The sequence below is a fragment of the Onychostruthus taczanowskii genome, unplaced genomic scaffold (assembly GCF_017590055.1).
Source record: "Onychostruthus taczanowskii isolate IOZ18803 unplaced genomic scaffold, ASM1759005v1 scaffold25, whole genome shotgun sequence".
NCBI lineage: Eukaryota > Metazoa > Chordata > Aves > Passeriformes > Passeridae > Onychostruthus > Onychostruthus taczanowskii.
The window spans coordinates 347461-371769 of record NW_024499796.1 but is presented as its reverse complement, the minus strand read 5'-3'; the positions used below and the strand labels follow the sequence as shown (position 1 = coordinate 371769).

Below are 24309 nucleotides of genomic sequence, written 5' to 3'. Positions count from 1 at the left end.
TTTTTTAAGATACATTTCAAAAAGTAACCTCCATTTAAAAGACTTTCCTGCTGTGGGAAGTTTCCATCCAAGACTGGTGATGTGGGCCCTCAGAGTACTTGGATCAGGTCTAAATCCTGCCCTGTTGGCCATGTTAATCTGTAGAAAAAAAAGTTTGTTTTTCCTATGTTCATGCTCTCAGGCTACCTTGAATAAACATTATGAGGTAGTTGGTGGCAAATATTTACAGATGTTAATTAAATCAATGTCAAATATTGAAGGATTCTTACATTGCCTGGTCTTAAAAGAATTCCATTTAGATGCAAAATGTAGGACCTTCAGAAATTTTATACTGGAGGAGTTAATAAAGGTAGTAGAATCTGAGTTACTTCTTATTCAGAGTGAGCAAAGTTGCTTTTCTGTGCCATTTGTAAGGGGTATTTGTAATTTTTGTGTCCAAGTAAGGAATTACCATTCCTGACTCTAAGGTGCACTTTTTTGGATTATACTGGTCACCAAGTTTCTCTCTGTTTGGCAGCCTGAGAAAAGGAGTCTGAAATAAAAATGGACAAACAGTTGTGCTCAGATGCTTCAAAGGCCTGAGGGATGGGAATGGGGGGTGGCAGAGTTGCTTTGCACTGTAGGATCTGTGATCTAGAGCATAGGAGGTGAATCCTCTCATTGAATGAGGGTAAAAAATGTCTGAGGGCCTGTGAGTTACTGGTGATGAACCCACTTACAATGTGATAATTCTTAGTTTTAAATGAGATTTCTTGCAATTAGAGCCTTTTCGTGCCTCTCCATCATTTTGTCAAAAAGCAGTGCTCAGTGTGCCACTGACCATGGAGTATTTGGTCAAATAGCAGCTCAGGACAGATCTTTGGAGTGCTTTGATCTGTGGTTTGTGCTAATCCAGGTTAGGGAGTTGAAAGGATAAATTGGCATTCTTTTTGCTGCCACAGAGCTCCTTCAGGGGAGGTGCTGCTGGGTATGAGTCACACACCAAAGCCAACAAAGCAACACTAAAGCAATTATCCTCTTGCATGATCAGGATAATCAGGAGTGGCACTAGTAATGAAAGGGAAGAACTTCCTGGTTGTGAGCTAGCAGGAAAAATGGGGAACTGTATGTTTCCTGGGTCTCGTGCAGTCGTTTTCTTTGAGAAATTCTGCCCTTGCCCTCAGCCAGAAGGGTGTAAAGCAGGTCTGTGGGGTTCAGCTCCCCAGCTGCCCGGACTGCTGCTGCTCAGCAGGGTGTCAGTTCTGTGGGAATCACTCAGCAGGCCAGCACATCCTAACTGAGGGCGTTTGGCTCCTGGGAAGGAGGTGGAGAGCTCAGGAGCAAAGTGCCAGTGCTAGGCCCCGGGTCACCCCAAGGGCTCCCTTCTGTGAACTGTTAGTCCTGATGTACTGCTTCACGTGGCACTTCTGGAAAGAACAAGCAGCCTCCTGGGCTCCTCCTGAGCCCGTGCAAGACTTGGGGAAGGCAGGTATCTCTTACTCTTCTGCAGCAAGCCTTGACTGTGGAAAGGCACTGCAATTGCCTTGCCAGCTGCAGGGCAGGAGTCGGGGGCAGACCTCCAGCAGCTGATCTGTGTCCCAGCACCGGCAGGGCCCGGGGAGAGCTCCTGCACTGCCAGTGCCTGGGGGGAGGAGCTGGCTCGCCTGCGTGCCAGGTGAGTGATTCACAGGTTAGACTTTAGCCTACCTGCTTTGATTATCTGTAGAAATATTTAGGGACTGAGTTAATTAGTGGGGTGTAGTGGTTTGGGCAGAAGTTTTTGTGCTGTGTACCGCCACGTGCTTTCAGTCCTGCGAGGCACTGCCTGGGCTGACCCAGGGCAGTCTCCTGTTCATCCAGTGCCTCCTGCCCAGCTGGCACGTAGGAAGTTAAGCAGGAATTACTGTGAGGAAAACAGAGGCTGGTTTTGCTTCATGCATAAATGTAAAAAAGGGTCTTTCTCCAGAAGTGAAGGATCAAAGTTTTCCTTTAGTTGTAATCTTTTTGAAACATTTTATTAAGCCAAGAGTGAGTTCTCTATAGAGAGTGCTAACTGGTTTGATAATGACACTTAGATAAACTCTCATGCTGTCCTATGATGTTATTTTATACTCTGAGGCATTGTCCTCCTATTCCACCTTTATGTTATGAGCTCCTCCAAATAAAAGCTTTTGCTTCAAAGCCTGTAACATTTCCAAAAAGCAACTCCTTCTTGGGACATCTTCCTGAAAATCAGACTGCTTGTTTGGATTCCATGGAAACATTAATCCAGAGCTACTCAGCCTTCAGGCCACCTGAACATGCATTGGCTGCCTGTGGGTACCAGCAATCACTGGAGTTAGAATTCTGCATGTCTTGCTTCAGATTTTAGCAATAGCAAATCAATGTTCCTGGTTCTAATTTATTGATGCTAGCTCTAGGAAGGAAAATTTCTAGTGAGACCGTATTTTTCACAAAATATACCTGGAAATGTGCAGAGAGAATGGGTTTCTGTAGCTGCAGGACTGTCTGTGCTGGCTGTCATGTTTACATGGAAATGCCGTGATTGATCTTTCTTAAATGCATATATTCCTTTTGCCAGTTGTATGCCTTGTTTATAAACCAGACTTTATCCTCAAAATTAGATTTTTATCTTTTTTGAAAGGCTTTGTAAATCTCTGTATGTTATGGAAAGAGTCTATGCAAAGTACTTAGAACATGCTTCAAACCTGATATGAACCAGAAAGGAAATGCAGCCATCATTTATGTGACTGAGAGTGTTTATGAAGTTCTTTAGACAGCATGGTTTTGGTGGACAGCTTGCACCTTCAACAGCTCACTGCCTTCTTGTGGTTGGGTTTTTTTCTTGCATATAATTTGCTTTTCTTTTGACATGCCTATGCTTTGACATTCCTCCATGTTGGCTTTGGGTTGGGCTCTCTGGGTGATAGGTGTTTTACAGAAACCTTCTAACTCTTTATGTTCTGTTGTGCTTCCAGCCACTGATGACATTGTGAAAGTTGAAGTCTGGGATGTAGTGGACAAAGGTAAGATTTACAACTTTCTTTCTAGTGGAGATCCATTGTTCTTTCTCAGTTTTAATTAAAAACTTACATGGAATTCAGAAATACATGCTTACTTCTGCTTTTAAAAAAATCTGTATTTATTATACCACTTCCTGAAAGAACAAGGAAAGGAGAGGTGAGTCCCCTATGCTAGAACCCATTATCTGGAATCTGAACTTCAGATCAAAGCCAGTGTTCAGAAGCAGTTGTTCCACGTGCTTATGACAGATATGAAGCGCCTGCTGCTCTGTGTGTATTCCAATTCTCTGAGCTTTAGAATAAACTTCACCTTCTCCCCTTTATAGTGTGCTTTAATGTTTAGACAGGTTCTGAGTTCTTTGCACTGGTTATAAAAGTTCTTGTTGATCTGTTTTTGTGAAGGCATTCTGTTGTTAAATTGGTAAAACCATAGCTGCAATGGGTAATGTATGCGGGGGGGGGAGGATGAAAGAGAAGCCAATTACTTAAATTCACTAGGACAGAAAATACAATATGTGCATTCCAAAACACTTGGCAAAGCATTTTCTAAATGCTTAGCCAAGGAAAATTTTATGATACATAAATACATTTTTCATTAGTTTTCAGTTTTTGTCAGAGTATAAGCTTTTGTTTTATAAAGAGCAAAACCAAACTCCAAAATGTCTGTGAAGACACAGTCAGGATGCAGTGCAAACGGGATGCAGTGGGATCTGTTCCTGGAAAGGGGTTGGGGTTGATGTAAATCTCTGCAGCCCATTCTGTAGCCCCAAAGGCAGATGTTGTTTGTCTTCTAAGAGGCATTTAGTACCAGCCAGGCTCCTGGTTTAGTGTGTGAGTATAATCAGGAAAGCAGCTGCACAGGTGAGCAGCTCTTGCGCTGTGAGTGATGCTTCTTGTTTGGTGTCTGTCAATTTGTTGGCCGCAGTCATCGAAACTCAAGCTTTGATGGTTTGTCTGGTGCTGCCTTTCCTGCAGCCTTGGCTGGAATCCGTGCTCTCAGACGTTCCTCAGCAGAGTGGCATCTCAGAGGCACCACCTGTGCAACTTACACTTGTGTTATACCAAAAACTAAAACTACAATAGGCAGCAGGAAGAGGAGAAATGTCATTTTTCATATCAGCTGAACTGTATTCGAAATAGGGAAAAAAGAAAGACAGTTAGCAGTAGCACCTCTAGTTCAGATACCTAATGGAGCCTTCAGGATAAACTTGAGTCAGGAACTTTAAATGAAAATCCTGAGCACTTTATATTTTTAGTGTTTTAAGGCCCAGTTTTCACAGGGTAGACAAAACCTTGCTTAGGCCAGGGTTACTGCTGAAGTCAGTCTGATTATGATGATTATGATGAAAGTTCGGCTTTCAGATTGTAGGATAACAAGTGGAGGGCTGGAATTTGAGGAAAACATCTGTGTTCTCACTGCCTTGCAGCTTTGGTATGAATAGATAGACATTTAATTTGGGAATCATGTGGTTCCAGCACTTATTTCTGTGAATAGCTTCTCTGAGCAGAGTCATCTTCTCAACTAGAGATTTGTTTTTTTGGCGAAGGGGACGGGATGTGCTATGCACAGATGTTGATAACAGCTCTTCTGGTCCTGCTTTGATTTCTGACAGCAGAGCCTATGTTAGAAATCTTAAAGGACTCTCTTCACTTTATATTCTTTTGAAATAAAACTCACTCTGTTAAGATCCGTACTTAGGGACCACAGATCTGTATGTTTTTGAGCAATCAGTTGTGCTCAGTGCAATGTAAAAATCGATTCATGATGATGTTAATGAAATCAAATCCTTTCCTATTGCCATAGCATTGTGGATTCCTGATAAGCATAACTTTAGGAAAATGTTCGTATTAAGCATTAAGAGCTTGCTCATATCTAACTTTCATCCTAATGTTATGACATTTTTGTTTTCTTTCTGTATGCTTAGGACAAAAAATCCTCCTGCGTGATGCTTTGGGTGAGAGCCACACTGGACCGTAGACTTGCAGTAGTAAAGTACCAGTGCTGCTGTAGCATAGTGCTGACAAGACTTGATCCTCCTTTTTTTTTTTCCCTTGCCTACCAGATTCTGGCTCATGTGCATATTTAGAGTTGGGCAGAACACTGCTGGATTTGAATCTGTCAAAAAATGCATGTTCTGAACACGCATTTCAACACAAAGTTTTCCAGGCTGAAATTCTTTTGCCAGCATTTCCCTATTTCATTTTCAGAGGATGTTAGGAGACCTCTGTTTAAATGATAGGGGAAACTGTGTTGAAAACCCTGATGTGAGTTATAGCTTAACTAACTAACAGGAGCATCCATGAACTGCAGTTTTCGGCTTCAGTTATGTAAAGCAGCTTTGGGCTCTCGCCTGCTGAGCAGTGCTGCTGTTCTGCAGTCACAGGCGGCTGGAGAAACTGCAGGAGCTGCACCCTGAAAACCTGATGTGCATTTGTGGGCTGAAGTTAACGGTGATTTTCCTGAGCGGTGTTTCTCCTGCTGCTCCCTGGAAGTGTGCTCCCTGCCCTTGCTGGTTCAGCAAGGTGGATTTTCCCTCCAGAATCCACTGGGATGCAGAGGGCAGCTCTGCTGGCCCTGCCTGGACGGTGACTTAGCTTGGAATTATTTAGCATCCAGATGATAGTTTGGAAATGTGGGGAGGTTTGTTGTGAAAGCTTAAAAGCTGTCAGGTTGGTTAGTGTGGTGAGGCAGTGAGGAATGGCAGCTGTCAGACTCTACTGCTCCTTTTGGCTCTTGGCTATTTGGGATTCTTTTTTTAAATGTACAGACTCTCCGGAGTCCAGACTTCCTTGCTGCCTCCTGCATTCTCCTTGGGCCTGCCCAGAGATCTGGTATCATATCTGGAAAGCTGCCATTTGTTAAAATCTTCCCAAGATGAGCTTGCCTCCAGCCGTGGATTGTATTGGATTTTGTGTGGCATGTGTAGTAAATATCTCTTTTGCTTCTCTTGGAACTGACAGAGTACAGGAAAGATCTCTCTTAGCAGAAGTCACAATCCTGACTCATCTTTCTGGCTTTGCAGCAAGTTGTGTAACTGCTGCAGGTCATAAAGCTGTAACAGATCCTGAATTCAGAGAAGCTGCTTGAATGCAGGGGATTCGGGAACAATTGTAAATTCCTGTATTGTAACTTCTGCCACTTTGGTTCCCACATATTTTGTGATATGAAGGCTGAAGTCAATATGATTTGACTGAAGGCATCAAATCATATTTTTTTTTATTTTGCCCACAAGATAGACACTTTCCCTTGAATTGAAGATTCCTTTCCTCCTTGCTGCACCTTCACCCCTCTGCCTCCCAGACATGTCCTACGAGAAGGAGGAAGATCAGAATTCATATTTCTGTTATTTTCAGATGTTCCAAGTTAGATAACACAAGGGATGCACATATTCCAGATGTGTATTTTACATCAGTGAAGGGAAGCAGCCCCCTTGCATGGTCAACAGTATTTGTCAGCAAGTTGTACTGAATCCTTCTGTCCTGCAGCAAAACCGGTGGTACGTACTGCTGCAGAGACTCAAGTGATGGTCACAGCCCCATTGTCCAGTAGTAGCTGTTCTGTAGACTCCAGGGCAGAGCTGCCAAGTGTATTTAGTGCCACAGTTGCTCTTATGCCTGTGCATGAGGAGCAGCTATCGTTCTTGGGAGGGGACCTGAGCCATAGCAGCATGCACAGCCATGTTTTCTAGCTGAAGCTCCTCCATTACACATCACTACCACTTCGAAATCTGGACCTCATGCATACAGTGACACAATTGTCACTGTGCCCTTGTCTTTACAGGCTGAATTACATCTTGTCACTGCATAGATCTTATCTTTGTCCGATTCATCCTGCAGTTTGGGTTCCAAAAATAGAGCCTGTGCATGAAATCTGTACACACATGCGCTTTTCAGCTCTATGACTGCTTTGAGGTGACCTCCTTTGCAGCACTGATGAGCAGTGTGTGAGAATATTACTCATTCCTCTGGATACACACAGAAAACCATGAGCAGGGAGAGGTGTGCGAGTTGTACGTTCTGTCTCAAAGCATTGACTGGAAAGGTGCCCAGGTTAGACAGACACCTTGATTTCTCAGGATGGGAGGAATGATGGAGAGTATTTGTGGTTGCTTGGGCTTCTCTTTTTAATATCTAGAAATTCAGGTCATGCCAAGCATAATTCAGCAGTGACTGCAGAATTAGCGATGTTTGGATATTCAGAGAAGCCAAACAAATGTCACTCACTTGAAATTAATTGAATTGAAGTGGGAAAAGACATGCATGGCCTAGACACCCCACACCTTCAGCTGCATGGAAGAATCAGAGCCCATACTTGGATCCCTCAGGGAAACACATTGCCCAAACGAAGAGGGATCAGGATTAATATTTCTGCTACTTTCAGATGTCAGCAGTAAGCTGACACGAGTGGGGCAAACATTTTGCAGTGATGCACAGAAGCACACCCAGAATCACCTGCTGTAACATGCAGCATTAAAGCTTTTCTGAATAACTGTATTTTCTTACTATTTATCCTTCAGCTGTGTGCAGGGAAAACAAACCATTTCACATGCAGCATTTGGCAGAACCATGAATTCCACATGTGATTCAGCAGAGTTAAGAGCTGGTGGAAGCTGGTTTGGTCCTCAGTGTTAGAGAGTCTTTTACAGACTCAGTGGGAGGGCTTTTTCAGGTGCATCTGAACTGCCAACACCTTCTGTTATCAGCGACACAGGAAATTTCTAGAAGTGATGAGAAGCAATTCCAAGACTCTGCCAAGTATAATTTAGTTAACTCTTCATTGTTTAGACTAGGAAAATACGCAACAAAGTTATTTCAGAAGTACAGCTCTTAAATGCTGTCAGTGACATCTGAGAGGTACTCGGTATCTGTCAGACATAACTCCTGATCTTGCAGGGTTATTGTTTGTGCAGTGCTTATCATTGATAAAATCCTGGAAACTCAGAACATTCAGTTTAAACAAGAGGCCAAGTTTTTTCATGGTGTGTCCACACTAAACCTCTTTAGCAGTAGATGACAGAAGATGTTGGGATTCCTGGCAATCCTTAGAGCCAAGTGTCTACACCAGAAAATCATGTCAGCTGATGGCCACTCTGGTAATCATAGGTACACATACACCTCTCTGCTGAGACTCCAGGCTATCAGATTTGGAAACACAGTGTGTAATTGATTTGACACAAAGTTTCCAGGGAGGCTGAAGTTTAAAAACACTCAGTTTCTGGGGTGCTGAGTTAAATGCTAGTGGTACTTTAAAATGTCAGAAAATGCTTCCCCAAGGTATAAGAAAGGAGAGAAGCCTCAGGGGCTGCCCTTTAACTGCCTTAGAGGAACCAGATGAGTTGGAGAGAAACCACTAGATTCTTGCAGGTGGGACCATGGCTGTGGGACTGCAGGGCAAGTCTCTAGAATGGTTTTCTAGTGTCTTCTACAAACGTTAGGCACGTTGCTTCTTGCACTTTTCTGGGAGCCTAATCGTAGTTGTACCTGCTACCTGGCTTATTTTTGTGTGCTTTGGGTGGTGCTTCTGGAGGATTTCTTTTCTATGCCTTCACTGGTGATGGCCAGACCTGACCCTCTGGCTCTGGCCTTTGGAGCACATGTAGGCTGTCTCTCCATCTTCACAGCTCCTTTCCCACAGTTTATTTGATTTCTCATGGATTTCTTCTTGGATAAGTTCTGTCTTTGGATTGCTCTACTTTTCGTTTTTTAATAGACTAGCTGGAATTCTTCAGCAAGGCATGCCTATCCCACCCCTCCTCATTCCCCAGGTTTACTGTAGAAGTAGGATTTGCTTTATGGTTGTGTTCTAACTGCTGTGCACCTGTCCAGACTCATCTTCCAGTTCTTTGCCCAATGTAATGCTTTTTATGTTTTTTACTATTCTTTTTAAGGAAAATGCAAAAAACGAGGAGATGGTTTGAAACTGGAGAATGACCCTCAGGAGGTGAGTCACCTAGAATTCACAGGTCTGAGGCCTCTTGTCCGTCTTTGGTCCATGGGGAGCAAGTTCTATATTTGTTCCTGCCCTAAGGCCTGCCTGGCAGGTGGGTGAGGGACAGTGGGTGATGCCGATGCTCTTCATTCCTTGTTCTGTGCATTTCAGCCCTGCTGGTACCCTCACTGCAACTTCCCTGCTGTTTTTCATTCTGTGGCTGGGAATGACTGTGTCCCGATGTTTGCTCAGTAGCTTTGTGCCTGTCCTCCTGTGTAGCAGTTCGTTTGGGGGGGGGCAGCCCGGGGAGTCCCCGGAGGGCCCCATAAGCTGTGAGGTGGCTGGCAGCAGCCACAGGCAAGGAGACTCCACACGGCTTCTGAGGGTGCTCATTACATGGGGGTTTATTGGGGGTCCCATCTCCCTCAGAACTACTGAGGGAGAAGGGGGGAGGGGGAAGGAGGGAGAGCCTGGGGAGAGAGGGGGCAAGAGAAGGGGGAAAGGCTAAGAGAGCGGAAGAGCTAAGAGAGCGACTGATTTAACTGGCACAGCTTAAGAGGGAGATTGAAGTGGGCGCGGAATCACATTGGGCCAATGGGATGACAGATACAGGATGGTTCAGGGCAGGAGCACAGGCTTAGCATATACCATACATTTCGGAGGGGTGAGACAGAGCATACCATTTCAGTAAAATGCAATACTACACTCCTGTGGGCAGAGGCAGAAATTCCTTTTGTCAGGGCCTTCTTGTGGGGCCTGAAGAAATGACTTGGTGCCCTGCTCTGGCCGCTCCTCGGAGCTGGGCTGTTGCACTCTCACTGGTGCCCATCTGCTCAGGCTCAGATGAGGAGAATTTTCCTCAAAATATTCTCCCATGGGAAATGCTTTTATGAGAACAGTTACCACAGCTGCATCTTTTTTGCAAATGTGAGTGCATTTTCCACTCCTGGGAAAGGAGTGAGAATTATTCCAGGGGCACCAAAATTCCAGTAGGAGCCATGGAGACTGAGCTGGGACCATGGAGACCAAGCTGGGACCAGTACTTTGTGGACTTAGCAGCATGCAGAGTCCAAATGATGAAAAGTCAATTGGGTATTAATCCTGTCAGCCATCCATGGGAGAAACTGCCTCCTGCATTTGGACACCAGCAGCATTAAGAATAGAGCCGATATCTGAGTCAGGAAAAAGATGGAATGGGAGCTGTGTCCTCTGTCCTCCACTCTGTGGTTTGTATGGAGTTCTTTTGCCAACACAGGATTTGGGAGCACAGGGGAAAGGACAGGGGTGGGTTTTAGCATGTGCTGACTGTCAGAGAAGACCATCAGGTGCTTCACGTCCTGTTCCCATGGGAAGTGGAAGCTGGGAATCACCAAGTATCTTATTTCAGTGATAGTGGTGTGAAATCCACAGGTACTCCTTACAGTGGTTGTTACTTTACAAAGTTTGCTCAGTCAGTACTGTATCCACTGTGTTCTGTATCAGCCTGAAGTTGAATCCAGTTATTTACTGCTTCTTTGCCTTTATTTCCTCAGGCAGAATCAGAAATGGCTCTGGATGCAGAATTCCTGGATGTCTATAAGAACTGCAATGGTGTAGTGATGATGTTTGACATCACCAAGCAGTGGTAAGAGACCTTTACTGGCACCACGTGATTCTCCCTTGTTCAGACAGAACAAATGACTTCCAGATTCCCAGTTGCAGTTGGAAGTTGATAACCCGCCTAATGAGTTGGAACAAGCTTGTATCCTTTAAAATAAAAGCTTTATCTTGTGACATGGCTTTTAACACACTCCTCTCCTGGGCTTGTTCCAAACAAGGAGTGTTCCAGTGGGTTGTGTGCTGCAATTGCTGATATCCTGCTCTGAGGCTTGATAATTAGTGCTATCACAGGTGCGAAGTGTATGTTGCAAACCCCTGCTCCCCAGAACACAAGGGAAAGGAGGATGCTAGTGAAAAATTCCCAAGAAGCTGGTATTAGTAAGGATTATTTAGAGGGCCCAGGCTGCATTAATCTACAGAAGTAATGAAGTGTTGGTTTTGCACATCTGAGGAGAGTGAGAGAGGTAAGGAAACCAGAGTGGAAAGAGGAGGGGGTTTATAGCTCCTGCTTTATATTTAGGCTGGTGTTGGTTTGGTGTGGCTCAGTGAGCCTGTGGACAGCTGAAGGGAGGGAATCCTTTCCTTCTGCTGACCCCACAGTTTTGCAGAACTGAGATTGCTGTAGGAGATGTGAAGGTTCTGGTGAAAGTGGATTATTGAGCTTTTGAAGTTGGTTTTGAATAAAGAATCATGCAAACATATTGGGGGTTAATGTGTTTCTCTGATGGGGTAAAGAAGCCAAAGACTTGGAAGGATTTTTGGAAAAAAAAATCCCTGTAGTTTTTTTTCTTTGTGATTTGTGCATGAAACTGCTAACAGAAGGACGTTCCCACTCATTTGCTCTCTCTCTCCCTTCTGATGAAGGACATTTAACTATATTCTGAGGGAGCTTCCTAAAGTGCCGACCCACGTTCCAGTGTGTGTGCTTGGGAATTACCGGGACATGGGGGAGCACCGGGTCATCCTGCCCGGTGACGTGCGGGACCTCATTGACAACCTGAACAGGTGAGCGGGCAGGGCAGCGGTCTCAGCTGCTCCCTGCCGTCACCCGTCAGTGACCGTGTCACTGCCGTGTGTCAGTCCGTGTCACGTGTGCCCTCTGTCCTGCCTTGGGCTCCCAGAGCTCCCCGTGTCTCACAAGCCGCATCTGCTGACACCGTGGGCCCTTGGATCTGGAGCAGATTGTTTGCCGTGCTCCTGGAAACTGCATGAGACAGCACGTGCCTTTCAGGAGTGCTGCTCCCAACAAGTCATCTTCTTTCTGGGTAGTCCTTCTCCTGTGAGAGAGTGCTCTCCCCATAGCACAGCTGTTCTTTGCTCCAAGTGATGGAGCTACACGAGAGCCAGCCAGTGCAGCTGTGCCCTTGCTCTGCCTCTGAGCATCCCCCACACAGCACTTGCAGGGCACGGCCAAGTCGCATGTCCCTCATCAGCCAGACAAGCATTTCCCTTAAGCAGACATCTGAGGTGCTCTGCTACATGGTATGAAATAGTATTTGTTGGTCAAGATTCAGTAGATGGTACCTTTTTATGTAGTTTTATGTTTTTAAGGTATTTTTTCATTTTCCTCATCTCTGATTTGTTTATGCCTGTGTCAGGCACAAAGAAATGGTGTCAGTTTTAAGACTTCATCCATTACAAAATAATTTCTTTACAAAATAATTTCCGTGTATTATTTTTGTCAGTCCAGTTGTGGTTTTTAAAACAAAAACCTTCACTATGAACTTAACAACTTGTAAAGCTGTGAATCCCCAGTTTAGGAAACCAACATCACAGTGTCCTGACAGAGTATTTCTTAGCCTGGCAGGCAGATGACACTGTCACACATGAACAGCCACCTTCTGCCACCCTTCAGTGTGAATTTTGGCTGTTCACAAAATAATAAGTCCAAGCAGAATGATGCCCTGGGCTACATTTGAGGGTGGGGGCTGGCTTGTGGGGTGGGTTATGGTGTGTAACTCAGTCCTGTGCAGGGTCTGCAGGTTGTGCTGGGTACAGTGTTCTCTCTGCTTGGTGCAGGCCTCCCGGCTCCTCCTATTTCCGCTATGCTGAGTCTTCCATGAAGAACAGCTTTGGCCTCAAGTACTTGCACAAGTTCTTCAACATCCCCTTCTTGCAGCTGCAGGTAAGGCAGGGATGTTATCCTGATGTGCTGGATCTGTGGGACAGATTGGATTTGCTTCCTTTCTAAGGCAGGAATTTGGTATTTGGGGTTTCATTTGCTGTTAGAGGATCCTGAGTAGATTCTTCTTTTCATGAGAGTTGGTATAACAAAATTATGTCAGAGCATTGGTGCCTGTGACTGATTTAAACATGTCTCTGGTTGCAAGAGGTCAGCTGTGCTGAGTTCCTAATACTGACCTCAGGAGAAAGGCTCCATTTTCACTGGCATGAAAATGGCATCCAGTGGTGCAGTTACCAAGTCAAAAATGTAAAATACACACATCTGTTAAACTTTGGGTTTCAATTCTGTTCAGTTAAAGCTCAGATGAGAAGAGATTCGGCCATTATCTGAGTAGTTCAGGAACCTCTGCTGAAAATCTTAGCCCTAATGTTAAGCGGCATTAGAGATGAGATCCGTGTGCTTGCATTCCATTCACGTGGATCCAGTCCCATATTTCCTTTGTATCTGAGGATTCTTGGGAGGGCTGAGGGAAGGGCAAAGGCTGCAAAGGGTGGCATTCTCATCTGTGAGCCTTTAGAAGATCGGCTTTTGGGGTGATCCTGTGGGAGTCCTTAGGGATGAGTAGCTTATGCTTTTTGAGGGCACATATGATGCTGTGTCACTGTTTTCTATTTGATGGGAAAAACCCAGGCAGTTGATCTTTATTATCTTTCACCAGTAACTGAAGTGTATGTGTGTACTTTTATATAAATAATCCCCAGTGAAATGCCAGTTCAGAAGGAGCTGAGATATATTAGTGGATGTTACCAAGTCCTCAGGCTGCAGAGCAGAAAGAACCAGCATAAGAGAATTGAATGTATAAAAGCTCAGTGAAACAAGTCAGTTTTTTGAGGGGGAGGTTGTAGAAATATAAGCTGTAAATCCAACCTGCTGCTCAGTGGAGAAGACTGAAATCTTCCAGCATGTTGCTGGTGAAATGTTTGGGTTTATGACACTGCATATTTGGGGCTTTACTTGATGCCATACTTCACCTAAGATGGGCTGCATTGGTTTCTCCAGTGCCCCTTGCACTTGTGCCGCAGGTTTATGGGCAGTGCCTCATGCTGCTCCACAGTTGCTGCCTTGGGGCACTTCTCTGCTCCCAGACACCCACTGGGAACCTTGTGTTGGAGTGCACAGGGACCAGGGCTGGCCCTGTTCAACATCCAGTGCAGCATGAGCTGAAATCTGTGAGAATATCACATCTAGACTCAATTCCTGAAGGTTCTTCTTATATCTTCAGAGATCCTTGCCAGTACCAGGCTCCAGAAAGGAGTTTTTCTCCTTGGAGCAGAGTAAGATTAAAGGAGAGGGATGCTGCCTGGTATGAAATGCCTGTAGGATTTAGACAGCCTCAGACATTTCTGTGCCTCTCAGCCTGCCCTCCACAGCTTTCCAGGGCAGAGTGGTCCAGCTGTATCCGAGGTCCCAGGCTGTCTCTCAGCAGGGTTGGGGTCAGTGTGTGGTTTTCAGTGGCACATTCTGTGCTCATTTTATAGTCATGCCTCTTCCATAGCAAAAGCAAAGGCTGAAATCCATACCCCCAGTACAGAGATCGTTCTCTCTGTCAGCCTGAGATCTTCAATTATTTATCAGTTTCTTTCCCGGGGCAGGATTGGCAAATCTGAGGATGCAGTTTAGCTGTAGGTATATCTGGAAACCCACAAATGGGATCAGGTCATCCAGGCCTCCCGATGCTGTGCTGGAAGGAGACAGGATTCTGCAGACAGCTGACATTGCCTTTTCCTGAGAAGCCCTTGCAAGTGCCTTTCAGCTAGAGCACTGCTCTCTAGCACATGGTTTATTCCCTTCTCTTGGGTCATTGCAAAAAATAACCTGTTTCTTTAATATTTTAATAACCAGCATGGTAAAATAGAATATATTTTTTAAGTATTTGGAACTTTGTTAGTACTGATGAATTTGTACAAAATTGATTGCAACTCTCTCTTTATTAGGTATATATTCTTGATTTATTGTGATCTGTGAAAATTGAAATAAATAAAACTGGTGTATGTCTCAGTGCCACAGTGTAAGGCAAGGCATACCGCTTGTTTAATAGACAAGTCTAATTAAAGTCATTATCAAAGAGCCTAAGGTGAGCACCAGAGAGCAGTAGCCCTTCTGTCTCTGTTTGTTCAGCTAATTTGCTCAGCGTGTATTTCACCTGTCTTAGGAAACTGGGGACAAAGAAGCAGCAGACTTGCCCTTTTTTGTCTTGTTTTTGCTTATACTGCATGAATTATATAAAATTATGATATCTACTGTTTCTGAGATCTTGATTTTCTTGAATTCTGAAATCTAGAATTTGAATTCTAAAGTCCTCAGTAGTACTTCTGATCAGGGTGGCAACTTTAAATATGAATAGCATATTTTGCTGAATCTTTCTTGTCTATAAATAACAGTAAAGGAATTGGCATTAAGTAATGACTTCGTAGTTCCAGCCATACATCTTAGTTAAAGTCAAGTTTCCATCTGCAGAGAGCACTTGAATATGATGAATAAAAATTACTTAGCAAAGAAAAGAGGGATTGCTCCAAGCTCTTAACACAGTGGCAAAGGTAAACATGAAGACTCTGTATGCCTTGGAAGCAGTAAATTAGCTTAAATGATCACAGAAGCCCTTTCATTTCAAGAAGGCTATGTCTTCCAGTAAATTAGGTTATCAGCTTTGATGAGTCACCTGGTCTTACAGTACAAAATAAAAATGATTTAAACTTTTTTGCTGATTTCAGTCATAGTAGAATTTGATATAAATCAGTTTGTCCATGGAGGGCTCAGGCTGTGCTGTGATCGTTCTCCGGAGCACAGCACTTGGTGTGGTTTGTGTGAGCCAGATGGGTTAATTGCTCTTCAAACCTGTGTAGCGGCTTGATAGCTTCAAAGTGTCACATCTATGGAACCATAATACCAGCAGCATGTGCATGTAGAGACTGAACACCATCACTTCATGCAAGTGTTTGTCTTCTCAGATGGATATTATTCTGGGAATTATGTAATTGATTTCCTTTTGGGCTTTTAATCTGATGGGATCTTTCTGCAGTGAGTTCACGTGTTGTCAGACAGGGAATTAAGAATTCACCATGGTTATTGATGCTAACCTTCAAAAATATTTGTCAGAGCAGAGCTGAAATGTACTTGGAGGATAAGGCAGTTATCAAAGCAAAAATCTTGGCCATTTGGAGGAAGCCTGGTGTTTCTCTTGCATGTCCTCCTGCCTAGGCAGGGATGCAGCACCTAGCACCATAGACCTGCTGTAACAGGGCTGGGAGTCACCAGCCCAACTCAGCACAAGCTGGCCCTGCTCCTGTGCCATCCAGTGCATAGGCAGGGGGAGAGGGAGGATTGATGCCCTCAGGCACAAACATGTGGCTTTTGACTCCAAAATTCTGGAGGTGAGCTGATGGGTAGGGCCAGTGCCCAGCTGTGTGCCAGCCAGCTGTGCCTGAGCAGAGGGGATGGGGCTCTGGGGCAGGATTTGCACCACTGACAGCTGTAGTTTTGTCCAGGGGATCCGGAATGATGTTTCTGCCGGAGTGGATGCTGTGTCAGCCCTGCAGGGCTGCAGCCCTTGAGGGAGCTGGCTGGGCCTGTGGGTATTGATCTCTCCTTGCTGCCATCTGGGTGTCGGGAAGAGGAAGCCCTTCCCCCCAGCTGAGGTTTTGTTTGAGTTCTGTGGGAAGTGTGGGAAAGGAAGGACAGAGTGGGGCAGTCCTGGATTACATTAGTGCAGTCAACTCACTTTATTGCCCATTGAAAATGAGCTAGGGTGTCTGTCCCCCATCTGTGGAACAGCAGCTGGAGGCAGAGGGGCAAGGACTTCTGAAATGTCACTGAGTTGATAGGTTGTGCTCCCTCATCTACCCCAACAGCAAAAAAAAAATATTGGGAGACTTTGCATTCAACTGGGTCCTGCTCCTAGAGGGGCTGATCTAGGGAAATCATCCCCCTCCCAGAGGGGCTGATCTAGCGCAGGGAAAATCAAAAGGCCTGAGTGAATGAGTTGCACAGCTGATCTCTGCAGGGGCTGAATCCCTTCTGCAAATGTAACTGGTGCTGTGGTGTCTGAAATAATGCTATTGATTTATGGCTGAGAGCAGCTCACAGAACAAGATGCTTCTTACCCACAGACTTTATAGATTATCTACTTTTTATTCACTTTCCCTTTGTGCTCTGTATTTAAATGGACACCGTGATCAGGGCCAGGGCTCCTGTTGCACATGGTGCTGTGGTAAAGTGGTGACATGGGATCTCATTGCACAGAGATCTGTTACAGTGACCCTTCTGCTCAGACCCAGCTTGTTTTCCTTTCCTCAGAGGGAGACCTTGCTACGGCAGCTGGAGACAAATCAGCTGGATATTGATGCAACTCTGGAGGAGCTGTCAGTGCAGCAAGAGACTGAAGACCAAAACTACGAACTGTATGTCACTGAGCTGTCTTTTCTAACTGCTTTGGGTGTCACATGAATGTTGGGCAGCCCCAGCTGTGGCATGTGGCCAGGTTGAAGGGTCTAGCAAGTAACATTTAGGGATCCTTTGGATAAAATGTTGCTTTTGAATGGCATCACCTGAAGAAAAGCATGCACCTGGGGATCCCTGTGAAATGGTGTGGTTCCTACAGGCACGTGACTGGGGAGAGCAGGGCAGCTGGGGCTGAGCAGCACACCTGGAGCCAGCACATGCTGAAGTTGATAAAGTGCTGGAAGGGGATATTTTTCATCTCTCAGCTGCTCAGCACACAAGTTGGTTCCTCTCCTGGCTGTTGCACTCCTTTGTATTTTGTGTCTTATGACAGCAGAAAGTAACAACAAAGCACTGCTGTCTTTTGTTCCCTTTGAGCACTTCTGAGCTCTTTGCCATATTTCTGTGTCCCTTCTGCACCCTGGCTGCTTGTAATGGTGTTTGCCAGCTTTAGCCCCAGAAAGCCAATACACCTGTAGCACAGTGAGCAGGAATCCATATTCTGTGAATTCCTATCACAAGGCCTTTATTGCAGTGTGTGCAAGCCAGAAAAGTCAGCCTCAGAATGTATTGAAAAAAGATTATTTACAGGCACCTTTTGTTTGGAAATTGGAATCGATGATTATGAAATATTCATGCACAGGCTCTTGGACAAGCATTTTTCAGACCAAGTTTCAAGTTCTATAATATAAGCTTGTCCAGCACGTTTTCCTTGGAGGGCATTGAAATACCCCAATTCACACAAAGCAATGCTGTTTCCAGAGCATTCACCTCATTCTCCTCCTGAGGGACTTGTTAGTCACCTCATGCCTTCAACACTTCTCTTGATGTCCCTCCTCAAAGGACTGGGCTGCATAGGCTGTGCTGTCAGATGGTTTTCCATACTTTTGTTTGTACTGCTTCAGTAATGGGAGGATACTTAATAGAATCAGGAGCTGGCAGAGCTGTTTCAAACTCACAGCACAAGATCTTGCTGTTTTGTCACCTCTTGCCCTTCCAGCAGCTTTAGCATGTGCTGGGTCTCCATATTTGTCACTTCAGCTCACAAATCCAGCAGAAAAACAGGATGGATGGGGCATGGAGCAGCCTGGTCCAGTGAAAGGTGTACCTGCCTGTGGCAGGGGCATGGAATGAGATGAGCTTTAAGGTCCCATCCAATCCAAACTAGTCTGAAACTCTGTGACTGTGAAATCTATCTTTGCTATATGTACCTCAGGGTTAGTCTGTGTTGGGCTGGCTCTGAGAAGATCTTAGATGTTAAAGGCAGCAGCAGCAGTGTGATAGTGGTGGAAGGGTGGCCAGACCTTCTTGTTCCAGCAACTGGATCACCCAGTAGGACCACACTGCCCTGCTGGGAGGCTGTTGGCACTGTCAGACCAGATTAGCTTAACGTGGCCTCAGAAATATCAGAGCCTGACAAAGGAGGAGTTGCTGAAATATTAAAAGCAAGACTTTTCTCTAGGATTCTGGTTTAGCAAATAAAGTGACACCTTATGCAGCTGGCCAGCTCCTGCATGTCATATCTGTACTGAAGCCAAAGTTCTTCACTTTCAGAAAATAACACTTCTTTAGAGGGAGGGCTTTAAAATGCCCCTGGATGCTTCCTGGCTAGAGGCACCGATCCCAAAAGAAAAGCACCAGGGAGCATCATGTGTCAGTACTTCGACCACACTGACTAAAGAGTGCTATTTTAGGGTTTTTAAGGTTTTTCTCTGTACCCCAGGTAGAAACAGAGAGTCTGTTTGTTTAAATGGTACCTCTGTGGGACAGATGAGCTGCAAAGGGGTTACTTCAGCCCCAAAGTTGAAAGGTATGCACTTCTTACACTCAGTTTTTATCCCTGCAGGAGGTCTCCAGGCTCGAGTTTTATAGCCGAAAACCTAATTTAAAGAAATACTCACATTCATATGTCAGAGAACCCAGGTTTGGGTAAAGCCTCAACCTTTGTAAACAGTTTGGGCTGGGAAACAGTACATGTGGACACAGCAGTGTGTGATGGGAATCAAAGCTTGCAGCATGAGGCGGGTCTGCAGTGCTCGTTATTAGGGCTTGGGAAGGTCCCTGCATCCATGCTTGTCAGATGCCCATCGTCTTGGGATTACCAGTTGTCTTGGTTTGACAAGACAGGTGTCTGCTAAGGAGGGCAGGAGCCTGCCTTGAAATGGAAAATGCAAACACCCTCCCATTGAATTATTATCATTTTGAAATTAAGGGACTCTCAGGCAAAGATATGGGAGTAGGAGTAACAGTTCTTTAGTAGGAAAAAAAATTAAAATAAAAAGAAAAATGCAGTAATACAAAACAACATTGCCAGAGTTAGAATAGGAGCTGACCCCCTGTGGGTCAGGTTGGAGTCAGCAGTCCAATTAAATGGTGGCTGCAACCTTCCTGCAGTGACAGTGGTGGTTCTGTTGGAGCAGGGATCTTGGAGGAGGGTGGAGTTTTCTTCTGAAGGTCCAGTGGTGGTGTAGATGGGCCTGGTCTTCCTCTGGGAATGCAGTGGGCAAAGGCTGCTGTGCTGTTCCAGGCTCAGATTGTATCCAGGTGGGGATGCTTGGCTGCTTCCCTTGGGCAGAGCATCTTCCAATGGGATGATGGAATTCTATCAGCCATGCAGGGACACTCAGTGGCCCATTAACAGAAGATATTTTCCAAAGGGAGGATTGGTTGTGGAAGAGATAAAGAAAACTACCCCACCTGGTTTTAACAGGTGGCCCAGTTAACAGAAGATAACTGCCCCATCCCTAACAGATGACAATAGAATACACACCCCCAGCCAGACTTGCATTTTCCAACCTAAGACACCAGGTTTCCTATGCTGCATCAGTGAATGTGCAAGTGAGCACCTGGTACATTGTCTGCTGCTACTTGCCCTGTTGTGTAGAGCATGTGTGTTGGTGCAGTGTGACTTGGTGACCCTTGACAGATCACAGAACCGTGGAGTCCTTAGGATTGGAGAAACCCTCTAAGATCATCAAGTCCAGCTGTTAACCAGGCACTGCCAAAGCCACCACCCAACCATGTCCCCAAGGGCCACATCCATGTTTTTCAAACGCTTCAGGGATGATAGCTCCACCACTATCAGGGCAGTCTGTTCCAAAGTCTGGCTGCCCTTTTTGTGAAGACAGTTTCCCTAATATCCAACCTGAACCTCCTCTGGTGCAACTTGAGGCCTGTTTTGCTTTTTCCTTTTTCTTGCTTGGTAGAGGAGTCCCACCCTCACCTGTCACGCCTCCGGTCACAAGACCCCACCTGTCATACCTCCTGTCATAAGGCCTTTATGTTAGTTGCTTCAGTTCAGACAGCACTGGGAGTTCTGCTATGGGTCACCCAAATTGCACAGCAAGGGGAGATGACTGCTGGTATTTGGGGCCCCAGGCCATGGTGTGGCCGCTGCAGCACTTCCTCGGAGGCCATTCCTGCTTTCCTGCCATAAAATCAGGGCACAGAGCACAGCGAGGTGACAGTGCTGGGACATCTCAGTTATTCCCTTCACCCCTGTGCACGTCTGGTAGCTGCTCTGTCACAGTGACCAGTGCTAAATTTGGCTCAGTGAGAACTGAAAGAGAACAAGAACTCTTCCTCCTGCTGCAGTGGGGGGGACCTAAGGACAAAACGTCACTGATCCAAAATGTGGATCCCAGAGACAACACGAGGTGGCACACAACGCTGCCTCTTCCGCCTTACGTAAGGCAGCCTGGGCAGCCACTGCCTGGATGTGCCTGCAGGAGACACAGTCTGCTTCCAGTTCTTTCCCTGTGTTTAGGCTCCTCACTGCCTGACATACCTCTGGCTCTGGTACTGTCCCTGTGCTTTCAGATTTTACATTTTCAATGCTGCTAAAAGAACATTTCAGTCCTTTTTGAATTCTTGAATTCTTATTAAACAAACAGTAGTGACTTTTATGATGTTCTGAATTTGTACCTAATTTGCTCAATTTCTCCATTTTTAATTGTACCCAGCTTATCTTCTGTTTTCAAGGAAAACTTGTATATGTTCAATGTGCCCATTCCCCCACAGAAGGGTGCCAGGGCTGGGCAGCCCTTTTGGTGAAGAAATTTTCCCCGATACTCAACCTAAACTTCCCCTGGCACAGCTTGAGGCTGTCTCCTCTCACCATGTGAGTGCCACACCAGTGACTGCAGACAGGCATTTGGGCTCTCTTGCTGAGGACTCTGCTTTAGGGAGACACATTCCCCAGAGAGACAGCTTTAGTTACTGCAGAATCATGGACTGGGGATTGGGGTTTTATTTGCTTTTTTCCCACATTGAGCATAGCTCATAATTTCAGGAAGTCCGTGGTGCTGAGTAATACCTGCCCAGTGGCAGAAGGAGCTGCTGCTGGAGCTGTTCTCTGGTATACTCCACTGTATAGAAGTACAGGTCCAGAGTGACACCAGCTACAGGCTGAATTACCAGATGGGAGAGTAAACCCACTCCTGCTTTCTCTTCCCCTTGCCCCACTTTTATCTTCTCCACTTGCTGTGAATCCTTGTGGTCATCAGACAGGTCAGGAGCCAGCCTGAGCCAGAATGGGACTCTGTCATGTTATGATGGGACTCTATCTAGGTCATGTTTTTTGGGGGTGCTGCATTAAGAATTAAGTGCATCTAAGCCTGTCATCAGTCAGTCTTGGTTGAGAAGTGGGGACATGGAACATGTCCTGTATTTTATGGAGCAGAGAGTTATCCTGCTGCATCCATTTTGTCAGGTGGAAAACAGGACAACAGCAGGAGTTAAACCTGCTTGGCTGTTGATCCTACATTCAGGGATCTGGGCTAGGGGGATTGAGGCAGTGCCTTTAATGAGCCCAAAACAAACATGTGAAAATATAACCTTGCTAACCCCACTTAAAATTCTGTCATCCAGCCGATTAATCTTCATTTTCACAATTAATAAAATAACCCAGAGCCTTTCTTGCCACATGAACAATTTATCACAGCACGTTAGAACCAGGAGCCAAAAAGCTTTAGGCTGCTCCCACCTTCAATGTTAAATGAACACAAGCACTGACAATTTTAGGAATTGTGAGGCTAACAAGTCCTGTTGTGTTTTTTGTGTTTGCCCTGGGGGCAGAGCAACAGTAACCTCAGTCCCTGATGAATTTTTGTTCCCACAGAGTGTGCTCGTCTTTAAAATTGCATAAAAGTCTCCTCTTGCGAGCAGGTCAACCCACCAGTGAATTATTCAGGAGTTTGAGGATGTTTTGCACTTGTTACTTGGTCTGTAATGGAAGGATTGAAAGGCAACTAAGGAGCCCCTGTGAATGAGAACAGATGACCCACCTGAACGTGCATGGTATATTTGCAGTCTCTGCATCCCAACGAAGTGAAGGTGCTCAGGTATGAGTTCACCTTGTGCTTTAGTAGGACCTGGTCTGCTACCTCCAGAGTGGGCACAAAGCTGCTTATTCCACAGTAAGGTTTTGAGTGAGTCCTTTTCCAAAGGACTGATGGATAGAACGAGGAATGGACAGATTGTGTAGAATCTGAGAAAAAACAGACACATGGCAGGTTTGGCCGGGTGTGTTCCCAAAACAGCCACACTTGTGCCTCTGAGGAGTGTGTGTAAAGCCAGAGAAAGCATTCATGCATTATGTAGTATTTTCAAAGTGTGGAGGATGCATAGACACCTCCATCCTGGAAATTACTGCGAGCTTGCTGGCAGCATTTAATATGTGCTGGTTTTCCACCCACCTCCCTCAAGAAGATCTGGCTATAAAAACTCGGCAGAGCTGGTTTATGCAGCCTGTGTAGATAGAACCAGTGTCAGACCACCCTGATTTCCCCAGTGTCACAGCACAAGGCTTGGCCCACGTGTCTAGTTGGAGCTGGTCATGGTAACATGAAGCACACATGTCACAGCTGTCCTCAGTGCTGTGCTGGGGCAAGACTCTGTGTAGTCTGTGTTGTGCTGTCCCCAAATAACCATTTGTATCTTCCCGCTAAAGAACTCGCTGTCTCCTGTTTTATGCCCTTCACACACCACAGGTGACAAAGGTACAGGAGCACAGGTGTAGACAAAGCCTGTGTGTGTTTTTGTGCCCCAGTCTGGTTGCACTGCAGGGAAGGATGACACTCTTTATACTTCAGTTATGTAGTGGGGGTTTTTTCCCTCCAGCTCTTAAATTTCATGTGTTTCTGGAGGAGAAACAGGTGGTAGTCGCAGCCTTCCCTCCCTCTGGAGCTGGCTACTTTCCCAGAACAAAGCAGGTTGTTTCCAAAATGGGCAGCTTTGGCAGAACCACGTACAGTAAATCTTTAAATACTCTGGTATTGTTAAGAGTTTCCTGTGCTTTGTTGAGTACAGCTTTAACTATTCTTTGAGCTTCATATTCTGTATACTGATGTGACTCTGTACATTCTTTGTGTCTCCTTGTTCCCAAATCTTCAGTGTACAATCATCTTATCCTGCCTGAGTCAGCCAGTTGCCTCGATGGTGGGACTCAGCAGCTTGAGGCTCAGAGGTTGTTCATTCTGACTTCAAACCGTGTTGGTGATTTAGGTGTTCCCACAGACGGTCAGAAGAGCAAGTACTGCTGGCAGCAGTACCTTGGCTGCTGGGTGCAGCAGTGCCCAGGCTTGCAGGCTTCCTTCCAGGATTGCTGTTGCTATAAACAGGAACAGGGATGCGTGTAGATCATCTGGGATTATTCTCTCCTCACAGTTGGGAGGCAGAAGTCTTTAACACTGAGTGGGTCTTGGGAGGAGGAGGAGGAGTGAGTACCATAAAGCAGAGCTGTTCAGCTCTCCTGTCTTCGGCTCACCAGAAGGCCTGGATCAAAGCTGGGAGAGGAGGAATGGCAGAATTCAGCACATGTGATGTGGAGCCGAGGAGTTGCACACTATATGTAGGCAAAGCTCACAAACAGCTTTGCAGGCCATGGCAATTCACATGGTTTGGGGATAAAGAGCCTTAGCTTTGTTGGGTGAGGGCTGAATTGCAGGGCCTCGTGGTTTGTCTTTCCCACCCCACAGATGCCACGCATATTCTGCTTGGAGGATGCAAAGCCATGACCCCCCTCCTCAGGAAGGGAGCGCAGTGACGAAGAGGTATTGAGCACACACTATCATGTTCTTGCAGCATGTGTGATGTATTGTGCACCTTCCAAACCAGCCTGATGCAGTCTCCACAGAGCTCAGTGCAGGAGTTAAACT

General features: G+C 45.6%; 1 protein-coding gene across 5 annotated transcripts in view; it reads left to right on the top strand.

Annotated features, from left to right (window-relative positions):
• Nucleotides 1-24309, top strand: part of RABL6 (RAB, member RAS oncogene family like 6) — a 53816-nt gene that overhangs the window by 9669 nt on the left and 19838 nt on the right. For all 5 annotated transcript variants that reach the window (XM_041406507.1, XM_041406506.1, XM_041406508.1 and 2 more), the window contains exons 3-8: nt 2958-3005; nt 8891-8943; nt 10464-10555; nt 11395-11535; nt 12550-12655; nt 17009-17112. In XM_041406507.1, the coding sequence (XP_041262441.1) occupies nt 2958-3005; nt 8891-8943; nt 10464-10555; nt 11395-11535; nt 12550-12655; nt 17009-17112 (544 nt within the window). The remainder of the gene's footprint in view (nt 1-2957; nt 3006-8890; nt 8944-10463; nt 10556-11394; nt 11536-12549; nt 12656-17008; nt 17113-24309) is intronic.